This window comes from Oncorhynchus clarkii, chromosome 3 (genome assembly GCF_045791955.1).
Source record: "Oncorhynchus clarkii lewisi isolate Uvic-CL-2024 chromosome 3, UVic_Ocla_1.0, whole genome shotgun sequence".
Taxonomy (NCBI): Eukaryota; Metazoa; Chordata; class Actinopteri; order Salmoniformes; family Salmonidae; genus Oncorhynchus; species Oncorhynchus clarkii.
This window is the reverse complement of record NC_092149.1, coordinates 27,798,347-27,818,186: the sequence shown is the minus strand read 5'-3', so window position 1 is coordinate 27,818,186 and position 19,840 is coordinate 27,798,347. Positions and strand designations below refer to the sequence as shown.

The 19,840-nt window shown below is 44.2% G+C and overlaps 1 protein-coding gene across 9 annotated transcripts in view; it reads right to left on the bottom strand.

Moving 5' to 3' along the window:
• Positions 1 to 13,280: 13,280 nt before the first annotated feature.
• The window catches only part of LOC139392213 (chondroitin sulfate proteoglycan 5-like), a 62,046-nt gene continuing 55,486 nt past the window's right edge, over positions 13,281 to 19,840 (bottom strand). The window contains exons 4-7 of one of the 9 annotated variants that reach the window (XM_071140067.1): positions 19,014 to 19,170; positions 17,049 to 17,105; positions 15,326 to 15,427; positions 14,042 to 14,133 (exon numbers count right to left, since the gene is read on the bottom strand). In XM_071140067.1, coding sequence (XP_070996168.1) covers positions 15,341 to 15,427; positions 17,049 to 17,105; positions 19,014 to 19,170 — 301 coding nt within the window. In that variant the 3' untranslated portion in view covers positions 14,042 to 14,133; positions 15,326 to 15,340. Of the gene's footprint in view, positions 14,134 to 15,325; positions 15,428 to 17,048; positions 17,106 to 19,013; positions 19,171 to 19,840 lie in introns of all 9 variants that reach the window. The other 8 variants (XM_071140090.1, XM_071140022.1, XM_071140059.1 and 5 more) reach the window with 8 other exon arrangements.

Here is a 19,840-nt window from a genome sequence, read left to right as displayed (position 1 = left end):
GTACAGACACATCTCAACATCAACTGTTCAGAGGAGACAGCAAGAATCAGGCCTTCATGGTCAAATTGCTGCAAAGAAACCACTACTAAAGGACACCAATAAGAAGAAGGGACTTGCTTGGGCTAAGAAAGACTAGCAATGGACCTTAGACCAGTGGAAATATGTCCTTTGGTCTGGTGAGTCCAAATTTGAGATTTTTTGTTCCAACCACCGTGTCTTTGTGAAACACAGACTAGGTGAACAGATGATCTTCGCATATGTGGTTCCCACCGTGATGCATGGAAGATGTGTGATGGTTTTGGGGGTGCTTTACTGGTGACACTGTCTGTGAATGATTTAGAATTCAAGACACATTTAACCAGTATGGCTACCACAGCATTTTGCAGCGATACGCCATCCCATCTAGTTTGCGCTTAGTGGGACTATAATTTGTTTTCAACAGCACAATGACCCAACACACCTCCAGGCTGTGTAAGGGCTATTTGACCAAGAGTGAGAGTGATGGAGTGCTGCATCAGATGACCTGGCCTCCACAATCACCCGACTCAAACCAATTGATATGGTTTGGGATGAGTTGGACCGAAGAGTGAAGGGAAAGTAGCCAACAAGTGCTCGGCATGTGTAGGAACTCCTTCAAGACTGTTGGAAAAGCATTGTACAAAGCTGTCATCAAGGCGAAGAGTGGCTACTTTGAAGAATCTCAAATTTGAAATATGTTTTGATTTGTTTAACACAGGTTACTTTGGTTACTACATGATTCCATATATGTTATTTCATAGTTTGGATGTCTTCACTACTGTTCTACAATGTAGAAAATAGTAAAAATAAAGAAAAACCCTTGAATGAGTACGTGTGTCCAAACTTTTGACTGGTACTGAATAACACTAGTTGGCCTATCCCTCTGTGGTGGCACAGATCTACTACTCACAGGGATTCTCTCAGGATCCCTCAACCATGACCCACCTTCCTATACTTTCTTCACTGTCTCAGCATACGACACCTTCTGCACTACTCTGACTCTAGCCACCTCAACCTGCCTCTCTCGCACTGAACACTTCCGATACCCAGCAACATGGGCAGCCCTACAGTTGACACACACAACTTCATAAACCCGAAACGATACACATTTCTCTATCCCATGCCCTCCTGCACACTTAACACATCATGGAATCTCCGTCCTACAAACTGCTGCGACATGACCATAAACGCTGCACCTGAAACAGCGCAGGGGATTGTGTACCAAAGCTCTAACAGGATAAATCCTAAAATGACTCAAAACTCAGAAGGACTGACAGTGACTCCTCTGTTTCACCACACTCACCACTGGGTCTGCGTCACTGCAAACTGAGGGCATCACAAACACCAGGAATCTTAAGCTTCAATTGATCCACCTCCACACTTAACGCTACCCCAGAAATCACTCATTTCAATTGTGCCCTGTTCCTAAGAGCAAAGCAAGAAACAGATCTTGAACCAAGTAACGTGACACCGAGCGCCCACTCCCTCTGGTCAGAAGAAACACAAAAAAAACATCACAAGTCCACTACATGTTACCTGATTCAACAGGTACACCCACCTCCTTTCCCTCCCACCCTGAAACCACAAATGGATCCGCCAAAAGGTAAGGACCCACTTTCTCCAAAAATGTCACTCCTACTGGACCAGATTCTTCTTTATCATGTCCATTGATGCCAGGCTCGGGTCCGAGCTGTTCACTACACCTTCCACCTCACTTAACTCGCCCTCATTCACTTCCATTTCTCCTCCAGAACTCGGTCTGGCACACGGCTCACCCTGTTCGCACTTGACATCAATCCTCTTCAACACCCCATCTCTATTTTTATCACCATCTTCCTCAGTTTCAAATTCAACCTTTCCTTTCCTCATTTATCTTCAACCTCTTCTTCCTCTTTTTCCCCTCTATTCTTCATCAGAATACACCTCTCTGTGTCCCTATCCCAATATTCCTCTTCCCCTGACTTTGCTTGCGGCCCGGTGGCATCCCGACATAACTCCCTCTCATAATCCTGCTCACCTCGGAAACGTGTCTTCTCCGGACGCCAACATGTTGAGAGCATGATGAGAGGCCCCTAAATTAACTCTGTTCATGATCAGAGGCCCCAAACTTAACTCTGTTCGTGATCAGAGGCCCCAAACTTAACTCTGTTCATGATCAGAGGCCCCAAACTTAACTGTTCTACTCTCGTCACGGTGGAAAACCTTCAGCTCTCCGCTTCTTTAGTCTGTCGACATTTTTTGTGACATTTCACAAACAAATTTTACACAACATGTTTTAAAATATATGTTGCTCTCATGGAAATTGAGCACTGCTCAATTATAGGTTATTGATATGAAGCGCTATTTGCATTTGAAAATATCAAGGGAGGAATCACGGATGCATTTAATTGATGCATTTGCTCCATACACACGCTTGTTATTCTTCATCTTCAATAAAGTTTTATTGGCGGATGGCAACCGAGAGGTGCGTACACCGCAATTGTACTGGAGTGTGACGCAGGTCACGGCCTCTCTATTAATCAATTCCTCCTCTCTAGCCCTGTGTTTCCTCCTACTGTTCTGGAGTGTGAATTCATTACACTTTGTGACACAAAGAATAAGTGAAATTTACGGGGAAAAGGGAAGAAAAAATGGCCGACCAACTAACCTTACACCCATTAAAACATCAGCACTTTTCCACTGCTTGGGTCTATCTTACCCTACACCAGGCCGGCAGCTTCGGAGGACGGGCCACTGTCATTCAACACACCTTGTAACTCTTCTGCAGTAAAATGTCATACACCCAAGTACTTCTCTGCAGCTGCCACCACAACATCTATTTTCTGTGATTTACATTCCCTTTCTAATGTACAGTTGATAGCCATGGCTACGAATGCTGAGAATCCAACCTTACTGAAGCACATGTGATTCCTATCACTCTCTATTGGCTACAGGCTACTTAAAGGGAGCCTCTTAGGATCCTTCTCCCTGGACCCATCTTCCTTTACTACACTCTTCACTGCCTCGGCATACGACACCTTCTGTACTACTCTGATCCTGGCAACCTCAACCTGCCTTTCCATCACCAGACACTTCTGATCTCCAGCACCATGGGTACTCCTACCTACAGGTAACACACACACAACTTTTCCCACCGATGCTGCAACCTGATCTCAGAGCATTTCGTTAGTATATGTTACGTATGGTATGTATTAATTTGTGGATTTCATCACTAATTTCACATGATATGTTACGAATTACAATTTGTATTATATGTTACGAATTTGCAAAATGTACAATATGTTACCAATTTGCAAAACATACCTTATGTTATGATTTGCAAAAACTTTGATATTTTATGAATTCTAGCTAGGTAGCTAACGTTAGCTAGCCTAGGGGTTAGGGTTAAGGTTATGGTTAAGTTTAGGAGTTAGGTTAAGGGGTTAGGGCAGGGGTGGGCAATTCCAGTCCTTGGGGGCCTGATTGGTGTCACAGTTTTTCCCCAGCCCCAGCTAACACACCTGACTCCGAAATCACCTAATCATGATCTTCAGTTTAGAATGCAATTTGATTAATCAGCTGTGTTTGATAGGGATGGAGAAAAAGTGTGACACCAATCAGGGCCCTGAGGACTGGAGTTGCCCACCCCTGGGTCAGGGGAAGGGTTAGCTAACATGCTAACAAGAAGTTGCAAATTAGCTAAAAAGTAGTAAGGAGTTGAAAAGTTGCTAAAATGCTAAGTTGTCCGTGTTGAGATTTGAACTCGCAACCTTTGGTTGCTCGACATTTGCGTTACACACCTACCCATCCTCCCCTACCAACCACCCTACTTTAGTTTTTGCCTTAAGTAACTATCTGTCTTATGAAACCATACCAAATGTAACATATGATACTAATTTGAATGTTACATATTTTCATTTATTATGTTATGTCTAGTCTATGAGACCAGGCTGCAACTACACATTCCTTTGTCTTATGCCCTCCTGCACACTTCTCACATCTAGGAATCTCCCTCCTACACACTGCTACAATATGACCATAAGCTTAGCACCTAAAACACTGTAATGGATTTGGGACAAAAGCGCTAATTATTCTAACGACCACTAACAAGCCATAGCTCTGGTTCATTCAGCCATTCCTATGGGGGAAATTAATGCAGAAAGAACGGGGTTTTGGGATAAACGCTGAAAATAAGGTCTGAGGTTAACACAGGTTTAGGAGATCTTATACTTTTTGTTCTATGAGATAATATCAGTCAGTAATGACATTTATGAATTATGAAGCTTGTATGTGCTTTATGTGCTTCTTTAGATTACATGAATGCAAAAAAAATCACAAAAATTGAAAGAAAAAAAATCTCTAAAAACTGATGAAGATTTTCTCCAGAGTGGCGTGCAGTTTTGTAAATAATTGCATGCTATTCTAACATTTTTCCATGAGGCTGAGGGAAAATGTTGCTATTTTAAAGCTAATTTCCTGCAATTCTACATATATTGCCACATATGTCGCTGCATGTAGAAAATTCTAAAAAATGTTCAGTAATTGACACAAACTGTCTCCAATCAATCAATGTCTGGTTGTGTGTTTGGCATGGGGGGGGGGGGGGGTCACCTGGGGGGTATACTACAAAAAGCAGCATCAATGAGTTAGTCAGCTAACTAAAGATTAAAAAAGAGAAATAACCACCTATTGTCTGGTTCATTAAGAAATGTAAACTTGTGTTTTTGGTTGTGGAGTCAACTACATCATGCCATTTCAAGCTTATCTTTCTAAAAAAATATAAAGTTATGTCAGAATATTGAGCTGAATATTGAGCTGAGCTTTGTAGCATATCCCTCTGAGCCAGGGGAGGCTGAGTTCTGTGAATCTTGATCGTATACGAAACCTATCATTTGAACTCACAAATGTAAGAAGCTTGTGGGAACATCAGCATGGAAGATCCGCCCATTACATTTTCATGTCCTTTAAAAAAAAAAAAGATTAAAAAAAAAAGACAACTGAGGAAGGTTTTGATCCATCGACCTCTGGGTTATGGGCCCAGTGGGCTTCCAATGCGCTTCCAGTGCTCCACTCTGCTACTAACCACCCAGATTGACCCAAACCTACAATCCATGGCTTTGAAGGAAAGTGCCATATCCATTAGGCCACTTACACAAGTACAGACTGTATGAACTGAAAGAAGCAGGGAACCTGTGATCCCCTGCTCCATGTGCTTCCCATACCATATGTCTTCGTTCTGTGGTCCTGTGGTTATGAATAGAAAAGTAATCTTTAACTCGCCAACACCCACTGGCGATGGATAGAAAGTTCAGTATGACTGTCCATATGAGTATTATTTCATTGTTTTTCAGTACATTCTTTCAGTCTCTAGTTCCAGTACATAGCAACACTCTGTTTTAGCATGTATACTGTATGTCAGTATAGTCCTGTACAGTGATAGATAGATGTGTGGCGATGTTTGACCCAGAGCTTAGGGAGTGCACACCTTGGCTGTCTGTGGTCGTGCCCTATAACCCTTGGCGTCTATAGTCGGTAATGACCGTATACTAAGGGGGTTGTACATAGGACAGGGGTGTGAAGGGGGGTACATGTCATCCTCCCACCTCAATACCTTACCCCTGGGCCTGGCCCCTATCCGGTTGACAACAGGAGCTTTGGACAGGGCTTTGGGCACCTTGTAGAGGTACATGTCATATTGGATCAGGGGACTGCAGGGGGGCCTCGGCTTGGCATTTTTGGGACGGTAGAGCTCCATCTCGATGGTCACCTCGCCCTTTAAGAACACAAGCAACAGACACACACACACACACACACACACACACACACACACACACACACACACACACACACACACACACACACACACACACACCTGTGTGGTTACTTCTACCTAAAACGGTTTTCTACAGAATTGAAACACCAACATAAAGTGCCTTAATAGGACGTTGAGCCACCACAAACCAGAACAGCTTCAATTCGCCTTGGCATAGATTCCACAAGTGTCTGGAACTCTATTATTGGAGGGATGCGACAGCATTATTCCACAAGAAATTCCATAATTTGGTGTTTTATTGATGGTGGTGGAAAATGCAGTCTCAGGCGCTGCTCCAGAATCTCCCATATTGGGTTATATACATAACGCCAAGCATGATGGGATGTGGATTTCTTATTGACAGTTTTTTTCGATTGCTAAACGACAGTGGACACAACTGGAGTCACATGTGCAAAACTCTAACTACAGTCTGCACAGCAGCAGTTCATGTGGACCAAACTCTAGTTTGTTTTTCATTGCTTGAACACAGTTTTCAAAACTCTACACACTTATCCCATGACTTTAACCACAACCTGCACAACACTGTGGATTTACAGCACTTTGTTCAAATGCTAACACACTGCTGTCAAAACTGTGAACCACACATTCAAAACGGAATAGATTTCAGCCTTGTGCCTTTCAAACACTGCTGATTGCAATTTCAGCTGAAAGGCTAAGCAAGTGTCTTGTTTTAGACTTGTTAGTGAACACACACACATATTACAGTATACAGTGCCTTGCGAAAGTATTCGGCCCCCTTGAACTTTGCGACCTTTTGCCACATTTCAGGCTTCAAACATAAAGATATAAAACTGTATTTTTTTGTGAAGAATCAACAACAAGTGGGACACAATCATGAAGTGGAACGACATTTATTGGATATTTCAAACTTTTTTAACAAATCAAAAACTGAAAAATTGGGCGTGCAAAATTATTCAGCCCCCTTAAGTTAATACTTTGTAGCGCCACCTTTTGCTGCGATTACAGCTGTAAGTCGCTTGGGGTATGTCTCTATCAGTTTTGCACATCGAGAGACTGACATTTTTTCCCATTCCTCCTTGCAAAACAGCTCGAGCTCAGTGAGGTTGGATGGAGAGCATTTGTGAACAGCAGTTTTCAGTTCTTTCCACAGATTCGCGATTGGATTCAGGTCTGGACTTTGACTTGGCCATTCTAACACCTGGATATGTTTATTTTTGAACCATTCCATTGTAGATTTTGCTTTATGTTTTGGATCATTGTCTTGTTGGAAGACAAATCTCCGTCCCAGTCTCAGGTCTTTTGCAGACTCCATCAGGTTTTCTTCCAGAATGGTCCTGTATTTGGCTCCATCCATCTTCCCATCAATTTTAACCATCTTCCCCGTCCCTGCTGAAGAAAAGCAGGCCCAAACCATGATGCTGCCACCACCATGTTTGACAGTGGGGATGGTGTGTTCAGCTGTGTTGCTTTTACGCCAAACATAACGTTTTGCATTGTTGCCAAAAAGTTCAATTTTGGTTTCATCTGACCAGAGCACCTTCTTCCACATGTTTGGTGTGTCTCCCAGGTGGCTTGTGGCAAACTTTAAACAACACTTTTTATGGATATCTTTAAGAAATGGCTTTCTTCTTGCCACTCTTCCATAAAGGCCAGATTTGTGACTGATTGTTGTCCTATGGACAGAGTCTCCCACCTCAGCTGTAGATCTCTGCAGTTCATCCAGAGTGATCATGGGCCTCTTGGCTGCATCTCTGATCAGTCTTCTCCTTGTATGAGCTGAAAGTTTAGAGGGACGGCCAGGTCTTGGTAGATTTGCAGTGGTCTGATACTCCTTCCATTTCAATATTATCGCTTGCACAGTGCTCCTTGAGATGTTTAAAGCTTGGGAAATATTTTAGTATCCAAATCCAGCTTTAAACTTCTTCACAACAGTATCTCGGACCTGCCGGGTGTGTTCCTTGTTCTTCATGATGCTCTCTGCGCTTTTAACGGACCTCTGAGACTATCACAGTGCAGGTGCATTTATACGGAGACTTGATTACACACAGGTGGATTGTATTTATCATCATTAGTAATTTAGGTCAACATTGGATCATTCAGAGATCCTCACTGAACTTCTGGAGAGAGTTTGCTGTACTGAAAGTAAAGGGGCTGAATAATTTTGCACGCCCAATTTTTCAGTTTTTGATTTGTTAAAAAAGTTTGAAATATCCAATAAATGTCGTTCCACTTCATGATTGTGTCCCACTTGTTGTTGATTCTTCACAAAAAAATAAAGTTTTATATCTTTATGTTTGAAGCCTGAAATGTGGCAAAAGGTCGCAAAGTTCAAGGGGGCCGAATACTTTCGCAAGGCACTGTATGTGAGGTAAGGCAATAAATAGGCCATAGTGGCAAAATAATTACAATTTTAATTTAAACACTGGAGTGATAGAGACTGGAGTGATAGATGTGCAGAAGATGAATGTGCAAGTAGAGATACTGGGGAGCAAAGGAGCAAAAATAAATAAATAACAGTATGGTGATGAGGTAGTTGGATGGAATATTTACAGATGGGCTATGTACAGGTGCAGTGATCTGTGAGTTGCTCTGACAGCTGGTGCTTAAAGTTAGTGAGGGAGGTATGAGTCTCCAGCTTCAGTGATTTTTTTTCAGTTTGTTCAAGTCATTGGCAGCAGAGAACTGGAAGGAAAGGCGGCCAAAGGGGGAATTGACTTTGGGGATGACCAGTGAAATGTACCTGCTAGAGCGTGTGCTATGGGTGGGTGATGTTATGGTGACCAGTGAGCTGAGATAAGATGGGGCTTTACCTAGTAAAGACTTAAAGATGACCTGGAGCCAGTGGGTTTGGTGATGAATATGAAACAGGGAGAGGGCGGATGCGTGGAGGAAGACAAAGAAGACAAAGAGCTGTTATTTCAGATGAAATAAGGGCTACACTTATAGACCATGTCGTGAACCATGGTCTCTCATTGAGAGAGGCAGGGTTGAGGGTGCAACCCAATCTGCAAAGATCCACAGTGGCATCTGTAATGCAAATTTTCCATCATGCAAACAGGTGAGAGTTACATCCTTACAGTAAATTAAAACATTACAGGAATCTATTTTTTATTGCAATTATAGAATATTTACACAGATATATATTACAGTAAGTTTGACTGTAAAATATATTTTTACACAGGACCCAAAGGCTGCCCCCAACAGGGGGAAGAGGAAAAATATTTTCAGATGCGCAGGAAAATGCTGTTGTTGACATGGTTGTTTTCAACAATGCAATAAAACTGTGGGAGATTCAAGATAGAGTGCTGGCTGATAATGATATATTTGAAAATGTTAATTCTGTCAGCACAACAACTATTGCTCGAGTCCTAAAGAAACACCAAGTTACAATGAAACAGTTATACACTGTACCGTTCGAGAGAAACAGTGAACGGGTAAAAGAGCAAAGATACCAATATGTCCAGGTAAGACGTCTGAGGTTACGTACACAGCTATACAAAATATTTACAGGAAAATAAAACACTAGCATTTCTACAGTAAAACTGTGTACTTACTGTTTTTCAGAGAGTAATGGAGGTGGAAGCACTGGAAAGACCACATTCATTTGTATTTATCGATGAAGCTGGATTTAACCTTGCCAAAACACGGCGCAGAGGAAGGAATGTTATAGGTCAAAGGGCCACTGTGGAGGTTCCAGGCCAAAGGGGGGGAAATATCACCATGTGTGCTGCAATGGCCAATGATGGTTTGCTTCTCAACACACCACTCATTGGCCCATACAACACAGAAAGGCTTATAGCTTTCCTAGAACAGCTCTATGCTCAGCTAGTGCCAGCAGAACAGGGGGAGCCAGTAAGAAACCCCCAAGTTTTTGTCATAGTTTGCGATAACGTTGCTTTTCACCACTCTGCAGCTGTCACAGATTGGTTTGCAGCACATCACAGATTTATGGTTTTGTACCTGCCTGCATATTCACCCTTCCTCAACCCAATAGAGGAGTTTTTCTCTGCCTGGAGGTGGAAAGTGTTTGGTCACCACCCACATGACCAAATGTCTCTTTTGGAAGCCATGCGTGCCGGATGTGAGGACACGAGTCCAGAGGACTGCCAGGGATGGATAAGGCCCTCCAGAAGGTTCTTCCCCAGGTGCATGGCAAGAGAAAACATTAGATGTGATGTTGAAGAAAACCTGTGGCTTGATGCTAGAGAGAGGCAGGATTAGCCCCTCAATTATTTGTTCGAATTACAGTATGTACTTTTAGTTTCTACCTTTTTTTTCTCATTACTGTAATTCCGTAAATTGCTACAGACTATTGAAGCAAACTGCTAATTGTCATTTACCTTAAATAATTGGTATGTTCTAAAAATTTGAATAAATCATGTGAAAGAATGTCACTCTTTTCTTTGAAGAAAATATTACTTTGTATGAAGTCACTGAAATTGTTCAAACTGTAAAGATGAAAAGTTTGTATTTTCTGTATTGGTGTTTGATGCTAGTGTTTTTACTCTCAGTGTGTTCTGAGTGACAGTGTGTGTTATCTCAGTGAGGGTTGTGCATAGTGTTTGGCTGCACTGAGCGTGTTTTGAGCCATGTGTTAAGAGTTGTGTTGCTTGGAATGAGTTTTGCAGGTGATGTGAACTGTTTAGCTCAGGTGACTGTTGACTGTTGGTAGTGCAGACTGAGTTTTGCACATGTGACTCCAGTTGTGCCCACTGTCGTTTAGCAATCGGAAAAAACTGTAACTCAGGAACAACACCTGTGTGGAAGCACCTGCTTTCAATTGACTTTGCATCCCTCATTTACTCAAGTATTTATTTTAATTAGCCAGTTACCTGTACCATCCAGCTCTTTACATATAACCTTTCCTTCTACCCCTAACCTCCATTGCAGCCGTACATTGATCTACACAGGATAACACATCAGAGAAAGGCCAAACTCTGTGGTGTGAATAAATGTTTATTTTTTCCCTCTCTCCTTTCTTTGGGGAAAGTGGGAGTAGGATTTGACCTCAGTGTGGTAACGTATGGGCACATTTCCATCAGAAAGGCTTCTCTGATGATCGTCTGCATTCCAGACATCCTCATTAATAAACCAGAGTAATGCCAAAATGGTTCAATCAGACATAACTCACCCACCCACACCCTGCCTTTGAGTTTTAACACTTGCTTCCCAGCTGCTCTATGAGCTTTTCTGCCAGTCTGTGTGTTTGTGTATACTTTGACTTTGTGCAATTTTGTGTGCTTCGTGTGTGTATGTGTGCGCTCGTGACTGTGCGTGCGGGCATGTATGTTTGTCTGTGTGTGTATGTGTTTGCGTTGGCCAATCCTGAGGCTCCCTGTGGAATTCACACACCATCGTTCCACCACATCCTCAGCCAATGGCAGTGTGCGGATGAATCCAACATCCCAGCAGGCTTAGGGAGGCAGAGAAAAATCTTGACACGCCCTCTTTGTGCCCTCTCTTCCCCCCTTACCCCTCTCTCCCTACCTGAAGTGTGCCCTTCCTCTCTCCTCTCCAGATCAATTATTTGGTAAAGGTGAGCAGGAGTGCATTCATCGTCAGAACGGTGTAAAAATGCTATAAGAACACAAAGGGATGTTAATGTCAGCTAGAGAGAGAGAGAGAGGGAGTATTGTAAGGGGGTGGAATCAGTGTATTTAACGTCAACATTTCATGTTTTCCTAGATAAACATGAAATCTGTATAATGCATTCTTGATTTTATATATCTATTATACATCAGAGTCTCAGTACAATGCGACACAGTCTGGCTGTTCTAATCGTGTGTGTGTGTGTGTGTGTGTGTGTGTGTGTGTGTGTAGTCGTGTGTGTGTGTGTGTGAGAGAGAAAGAAAGAGAGAAAGAAAGGAATGGTGAGGTCATTGAGTTGGTCCTCTCAAGCTTGGACCAAAGCGACAGAATTGGTTTCCATGGCAACGGTGCCCCCTCTGTCTGAGACGGCATTTGTAAAGACCCTCCAGCAACAGGGAGGAGAGGAGCGATAGGAGAGAGACGAGAGAGAAGAGGAGAGAGAGGACTGGGGGAACGATGTGAAACATTTTCTGGAGAGAGAGGGGGAATAAGCCAGACAGAGAGGGGGTGAGGTTGATGCCAGAAAAAGAGGTATAAAAAGAACAAAAGGGAACAAAAGGGAAAGAGGGTGGGGTGGGGGGCTGTATAAAAATATATTTAGAAAGGGCGAACGGGTTTTAGAGGAATAGAGATAGACATCTATCTCAGTGCCCAGCTCTCTCAACCACACCATCACCTCTTTCCTGTGGTGTGATGGACACTGTGCTCTCTCTTCCCAGAGACAAGCCTGAACACACACAAACGCACGCACGCACGCATGCATACACACACACCCCCACACACATGCACACAGAAACACACACAAACAGTCAAACCCAGAGTGGCCCCCAGGGAAGGGAGTCCTCAAGTTTCATTGGTGTTGATTGGAGATAAAGCGGAAATGAAAGAGATGAGGGTAGAAACATAACAGATTCATTGGAGAGTTCTTCGGTCTGCTAAAATGCCAAATAACAATCCCTAATGTAACGGACGTCAAGCTGTTACATAACAAGTACCACTTTCTCCTGATTGGTCTCACACCAAGGCTGGAACCCAGGCACAATTGAGGAGCAAGTTGCTGAGCTTTAGCTCATGCAGGTTGATTGATTTTATATTCTCTGTCCATCCCAAGGACACACAAACGTTTCAGCTTTACACCTTCTTCAGTGTGTGTATGTGTGTGTTTGTGCAAAGCGTAACATTTTTGTCTGAGAAAGGTGCAAAGCCAATAGGTCTTCTCGTTTGAACCATGGGTGCTGTGTTGTTCTCTGACATTACAGAGACTGAGGGAGAGATAGAGAGAATGTGTTAAGTGCTGTTGTAGCTGCTTGTCTGCTGTTCATTCCCATAGCCAAACTTTTCCTCTGTAGTGGTTTGAATATTTCTCTGTCCCTATTGATGGGAAATGGTTCCTCCATCCCCCATCCACCCAACCAAAGGTCCCACAGCCTGAGAAGGGGCCTACAATACCAGACTCTGTCCAATCAGTCTAGAACTCTCTCAATGATCACTCCGACAAAAGCATGGCATCGGAGAGGCCTCCTTTGAGACTCATTGAGAATGCTGTCCGGTATGAAAAATGATGTGTGAACGGGGAATGTAACAGAGGGTGTGTGTGTGCGCGTGTGTGTGTAAGGAAGAAAGATAGTTATTTGTGTGTTTGGCATGAGTGGTGAGAGAAGAGTTTTCGTTTTGTGTGTTTCAGCTGCAGTTCTGTGAGAACGCAAACTACAGGATCCATGCAAGCTGCAGGTGTGTGTGTGTGTGTGCTTGTGTGTGTGTGTGTGTGTGTGTGTGTGTGTGTGTGTGTGTGTGTGTGTGTGTGAGCGCAACCTAAGGAGCTACCAAGATGTAATAAGCCATGCAAGAGTTTGAGAGGGAAAGGGACAGTGTTGTTCAGGAAAACACAGGGACAAATGTGTCATGTTAAAAAGGTTTATTTCAACAACTCAGATTTTGTTCTCTGTTTTGAAGTCTGTATTCCCAAAAAAGTACAAAATAAAACAAGTACATCAAAGGATTAGAAATCACATCAATGAAAACGAAGACACATTGTGTTGTTTCTTTTATATCAATCCAAGCATTTTTTTCATATATTTATACATACTCACTTAATTAGTCAGACAAACATTGAAACCTCTCAGTAACTTTTATATTTTTTTTACAATGTTTAACTTCTTTTTTAAAACTCCATATGATTTTTTTCTTTTTACAAAATACACCAATGCAGGCAGGGGAATATGAGTGTATATGTGAGTGTGTGTATGTACATATATGTGTGTGTTTGTGTGTTCTGGTGTGTCGGTTTGTGTGTTCTAGTGTGTGTATGTGCGTGCGGGCAGGGGGTAAGGGGGAGCAGAGTGACAGCAACGAAGGGGCAGGGCAGCGAGGCAGGGGGGCGTGATTGGGCGTAAGGGGTCGCTATAGGCGGTGGCAGGTCAGGGGGGAGTTTCAGCTGGGGTGGTGTTTTTTTTTTGCAGCGGCGTGGGCCGCTTGGTGGCAGTGTTGCCGTGTTGTAGACGGTGGTTGGCTGGTGGTAGCAGTTGTAGGCGTGGTGGCTGGGATAGAGAGCAGGACTGGAGCTCTCATCCCGACCCAGGCTTCTACATCATGTTGTTCTGCAGTGAGTTTACCTCCGAGGAGTTCTCCTCGCCCAGTACCTTGTGGTTCTCGTGTTTGGGGGTCAGGGAGTTATGGATGTTCAGGGAGTCGTCCTCCTTGGGCACCGGGGCCTTCACGGGGTCCTCCAGCTTGTTCTGGGCATTAGGATCATCCTGCCAGGGACGGACGGACAGATGGACGGAGGGAAGAGAAAACACGGTTAGGCCCACCCAGTCAGACCGCCCAAAACTGTTATAAACCAAACCCTCCCTCTGGTCTACCATGTGGTCTTTTGTTGCATCCTGTTATTGGGACTGTCACAGCATTGGCCAATAGATGGCCTTCAACCAATCAATGTATAGACCCTTATAGACAGACCACTGCTATTGCATATTTTCATTCCCTTAAAGAGATATCTGAAATACCATCTTAACATCTTCAAATATTAGAGCCTCTAACTCCACCTGTTACCACCCCTCTCCCCTCCATCCCTCTCTGTAATCCGATTTAATATATTGTTTGGATATAAATATCCCAAAATCCCATATTATCCTCACACTACCTGACTATCCGTCAATGGAAGAGAGCTGTGAGTCAGCTAACTGTTAAAAAGACCCATGTACGTTGGCCGTGGCTATCCAATTGTTTCAACATCATGCTCTCTTTGCACATTTGTTTTGGTTGAAGTGACATAGAGGTGATTGGAGAACTGTATGAGCGACTCCCTCCCACCCTTCATAACCCACCAACAAGCACCCCATCCAGGCCAACCAGGAAGCGCATGCATATCCACATGCAAGAACCCCCCCCACCATCACTCATCCAGCCCCCTTCACCTCGCTACTGTCCCAATTAAAACACAATGAGCTGTGCCCTCATTGGCATTAAACACATTGTCTGTGGAACCACCTTCATACATACCTACAGTACAGCTGGAGCTGGAAAAACAATGCATTAGGAGACAACTCTGTTTCACTTCAATTCATCCTTTTGGCTGCATTTAATTAAGGTCAAGAACAAGAATGGATTGGCATTCATTTGAACCTGATATTCCTAGCCTGTTATCCTCATTAATATTGCATAGCTTCATCGACCCTGCTGTCTTGAGGTAGAAGTGTCTGCCTGTGCTCAGGCTGACTGACAGACACACACATGCACACACATATACAAACACACACGCATATACACACAGTCACACACACGCGCAAGCACACACACACACGCACACACACAGGCACACACATACACACACACACACACACACACAGGCACGCGCACTGCAGACCCTGAGGGCTGTGCCATTACGAAACAGAGCTGAATGCTTGTTATTCAATGGCACACAAAAGGGATGGCGAGAGCATTTACCCATTGGCTGATGGCCTAGATAGTAACTTCGGGCAGGACGTGGGGATACGTCACTTCCATGGTTACAGGATAGGGGCCATCTTTCCTTCCGTCAGCGTGAAACTGGAAAATGTGTTTGTTTGTTTGCTGTTGTTTTCCATTGTATTGGGGAACGAGGGTGAGAGGGACTTTGTGGGGAGTTTTTGAAACAGAGATATACGGGGTGTTGAGATGAAGATGAAACATGGACAGATCTTTGTATCCTTCCTGCTTTATGACTATGTCTGTATGTGTGTGTGTGTCTGTATGTGTGTGTGTGTGTGTGTGTGTCTGTATGTGTGTGTGTGTCTGTATGTGTGTGTGTGTGTGTGTGTGTGTGTGTGTGTGTGTGTGTGTGTGTGTGTGTGTGTGTGTTCAGAGTTGATGTGAGTGTGTCTGGAACAACGACTTTGTGTGTGTGTGTGTGTATGTGAGTGTGTCTGGAACAACGACTTTGTGTGTGTGTGTGTGTGTGTGTGTGTGTGTGTGTGTGTGTGTGTGTGTGTGTGTGTGTGTGTGTGTGTGTGTATGCGTATCTGTGTATGCGTAGTAGAGGAAGGACACGAAGAGGGTGGGACAGGACTGAGTCAAACGATTTGTTACAGATAGATAAAGAGCCTCAATGGTCTTCACTGCCACGGCACAGTACAGTATGGCTCAGCACAGCACAGCAAAGCACAGCCTACGGGGCAGGACTGGACAATAGGGACACCGGTACTATACATCCCGGGACTTTAATCCACAGCACAAGACTGGCATGTCAACTTAACAAGGACATGTCAGTATTATGAAAACATGTTACTAAGTATCAGTACAATCCTATCATAATCACTTTATCAATTTAATATTAATTAAATCAATACATAGCACATAAACATATACATATATGAATTACTCTAAATATAGACTTATCATCTTTATAATTTTGTCAATTGACTGAGTTAGAATGGAATTGACACAAGCCATAGTTAAATATATGCTGTAAACCAGCATGGTCCATAAAAGGACAAGTATTAATGTTGATAGGAGATTAAGGGTAAACGGATACAATCCACTGTACTCGGTCCATGTAATGCTGAAAATAGAGAAACTATTCTCCCTCCAACAATATTTCACTCTCTAGTTGTATTATCTGTGTTTCTGCATATATTATAGTGTTTTTATGCATGTTGGAGTGTGTACCGTTTCTGACCGTGTGTTTATCTGAAGAGAGAGTCTCTGTCTAATGAGATTTCTCTGGTTTCAGTCTACTGCAGTGTTTTCTCTTCTGCTAAGAACTCATGTGGGAAGGGTCGATATCCCCTTTCTGAAGGACACTACAAGGACAAAATCGTACTGCTACTGGACTGCTACAATGCTTATCTCTGTGCCATTTAACCTAGATAAGACTGTGCATTTCATATTTTAAATTATGTTTATTTCGTAGTTGTTATTTTAAGAGCCCACAATATGTAAAGATATGGATCATGTCTAAAATCAGCATTTACTCGAATCCGGAAATGATCCATTAAGAGGTAATGGCTAACTTAACTTATAAACTGACTTTAGATCAGCACTTAGAAGTAACAGCACTAGGTTCTGACTAGCCAAGTTTGGGGCCGTGGATTGGTCCGTTGAGTTGAGAGAGGGTGACTGACAGGGTCACAGTACAACGAGAGCCGTTTAAGGGAGAGGGGGACGGGCCATCTGAGGGGGTTTATCTTACCTCACTGTCAGGCTCCTCTTTGGTCTTACACTCCCAGGTGTATCTGCTCATGGTTTTCTGAAGGGGGGGAAGAGGGTTATATACATAACATCCTCAGAGAGAGAGAGAGAGAGAGAGAAGAGAAGAGAAGAGAAGAGAAGAGAAGAGGAGAGGAGAGGAGAGGAGAGGAGAGGAGAGGAGAGGAGAGGAGAGGAGAGGAGAGGAGAGGAGAAGAGAAGAGAAGAGAAGAGAAGAGAAGAGAAGAGAAGAGAAGAGAAGAGAAGAGAAGAGAAGAGAAGAGACCTAGTAAGGGGAACTTCCTAAGGATGATAGCTGATATTCCCAGCTCACATTGAGAGGTAGAGACTGTCTTGCCCATATAAGGACACTGAAGGATTTGTCTCAGTAACGATGGTGCTTTGTGGCCTTGACATTACCATAGTAAATGTTAGATTAAACTTTTCTGAGGGTACCGTGTTGACATAGAAACACAGGGGTTTTAGTTCATGAACTAGATGGAGGGATTTGAGGTATTGGTTATTCACAATATTAGTTTATGTTTTCTGAGCTTTTTTAGTAAGAAGTATGTCTCTATGGTGTTGACTGTTCTCTGCAGATGAATCTACATAGTATTTTAAAGGACCTTTTTTCCAGATACTCTATACTGGTGCTCTATATGAACTCCTATGGATAGAGAGATGTACTAATACATTGACTTAGAGCTGTAGAGCTAAGCTGCAAACCCAGGTTGAGACTCAAAGAGCAGAGCTATCCTGTTTCAGTGATTAGAAGATGTCTGGAAGATGGGGGTGTTATATGGTGTTTTATTTGGTTGTGGATGATATTGGGTTGTGGTTACGGTTAGTAGTGTTCTGTATCATGGTATGAACCACTGCAATATGATGCCCCCCAAGTTGTCAATATATTATATTTACAGAAACATTATCGCAATCCCCGGAAGGAAGAATAACACTGCATCTACAAACAAACAAAGAAACGAGCAAAAGAAAGCTAAGTGAAGCAATTTGCTTGTGGTTATACCAAGTATGACGACCAGAACTATTTGATGAGTTGTGAGAATGTGGCGCCACATCTTATGTCGTAGCACTACTTCTACTCATGCTGCTACGACCATGTTAGCGCTATGCTACCCCATGCTTCCGTTAGTTGTGCATCTAGTTCTATACTCTCCCCCGCCACCTACGTTGCATCTCAAATGCTTATCCTGACTTAATAGCCCCGCCCACCGTGCACACATCTCGCACACCATCCTCTATCAACCTGATAATAACCCCATAAACTAAATACATTTAATGCCCCCCCCCGCCCAAAGCTCTATTATCGACCAATCATGAGACCTTCTTCACTTTTCTAACCTATCCAGCCCAAGTCAGGATAAACGAGTGAAACAGACGGACAGAGATACAGAGGCAGAGCGACGGACAGGCTGCTGCAGTGGCTGACATGGCCACCGGGGGGGGCCACCATGTGAGCGATAGAGCAGGCATGCAGTGACATACCGATCAAAGGGAGAGCAGATCAGGGATAGATAGGGTGGAGGGGGTTACAGTGAGGGCTATAGGAGTTCTCTCTTGGTCAAGTCTTAGCCTAGGCAGATAGGCAGAACTGACCACACCACCGGGTCAGGCAGATGTATAGGTAAGATCAACTTATTTCACATCTGCAGTGTGTGTACATGCATGTGTGTTTTTGTGTCACCTTCAAGTGGGATCAATAGCTAACAAAAAAACTCAACCAATAACTGACAATAAGCAATACACAGTAGAGACTTTACAGCCACGTTGTTGCTATGGTAACAGTGTTGCCTCAGTAACCGGGAGTAGTACTACGCCTGTAGACTTGTCCCATAGCGAAGGAGAACGCCCCCACTGTAACACCCGCCTTGTACCCCGGAGAGGTGACACTCAAGCCCATGCGGAGGAGGGAAGGAAGAAAAGGGTGAGAGAGAGACGAGAACCACGTTACCTGACAGATAATGTTATCATAGTAAGCCAAAGCACGGGCATGAGGGACGTTAGGAGGGGTGTCGCACAGTTTCCTTACATTTGGGTGGGAGCCCTCAGCGATGGTGGACAGGGAGAAATTATCATTGTGCTGCTCCGATGGAGGCCGGTACTTACTGCTGGGAAGAGGAGGAGGACAGGGAGGGGACCAGAGACGAGAGGAAGGGAGGACAGGGAGGGGACCAGAGACGAGAGGAAGGGAGGACAGGGAGGGGACCAGAGACGAGAGGAAGGGAGGACAGGGAGGGGACCAGAGACGAGAGGAAGAGAGGACAGGGAGGGGACCAGAGACGAGAGGAAGGGAGGACAGTGAGGGGACCAGAGACGAGAGGAAGGGAGGACAGGGAGGGGACCAGAGACGAGAGGAAGGGAGGACAGGGAGGGGACCAGAGACGAGAGGAAGGGACGACAGTGAGGGGACCAGAGACGAGAGGAAGGGAGGACAGGGAGGGGACCAGAGACAAGAGGAAGGGAGGACAGGGAGGGGACCAGAGGAAGGGAGGACAGGGAGGGGACCAGAGACAAGAGGAAGGGAGGACAGGGAGGGGACCAGAGGAAGGGAGGACAGGGAGGGGACCAGAGACGAGAGGAAGGAAGGACAGGGAGGGGACCAGAGACAAGAGGAAGGGAGGACAGGGAGGGGACCAGAGACAAGAGGAAGGGACGACAGTGAGGGGACCAGAGACGAGAGGAAGGGAGGACAGGGAGGGGACCAGAGACAAGAGGAAGGGAGGACAGGGAGGGGACCAGAGGAAGGGAGGACAGGGAGGGGACCAGAGACGAGCGGAA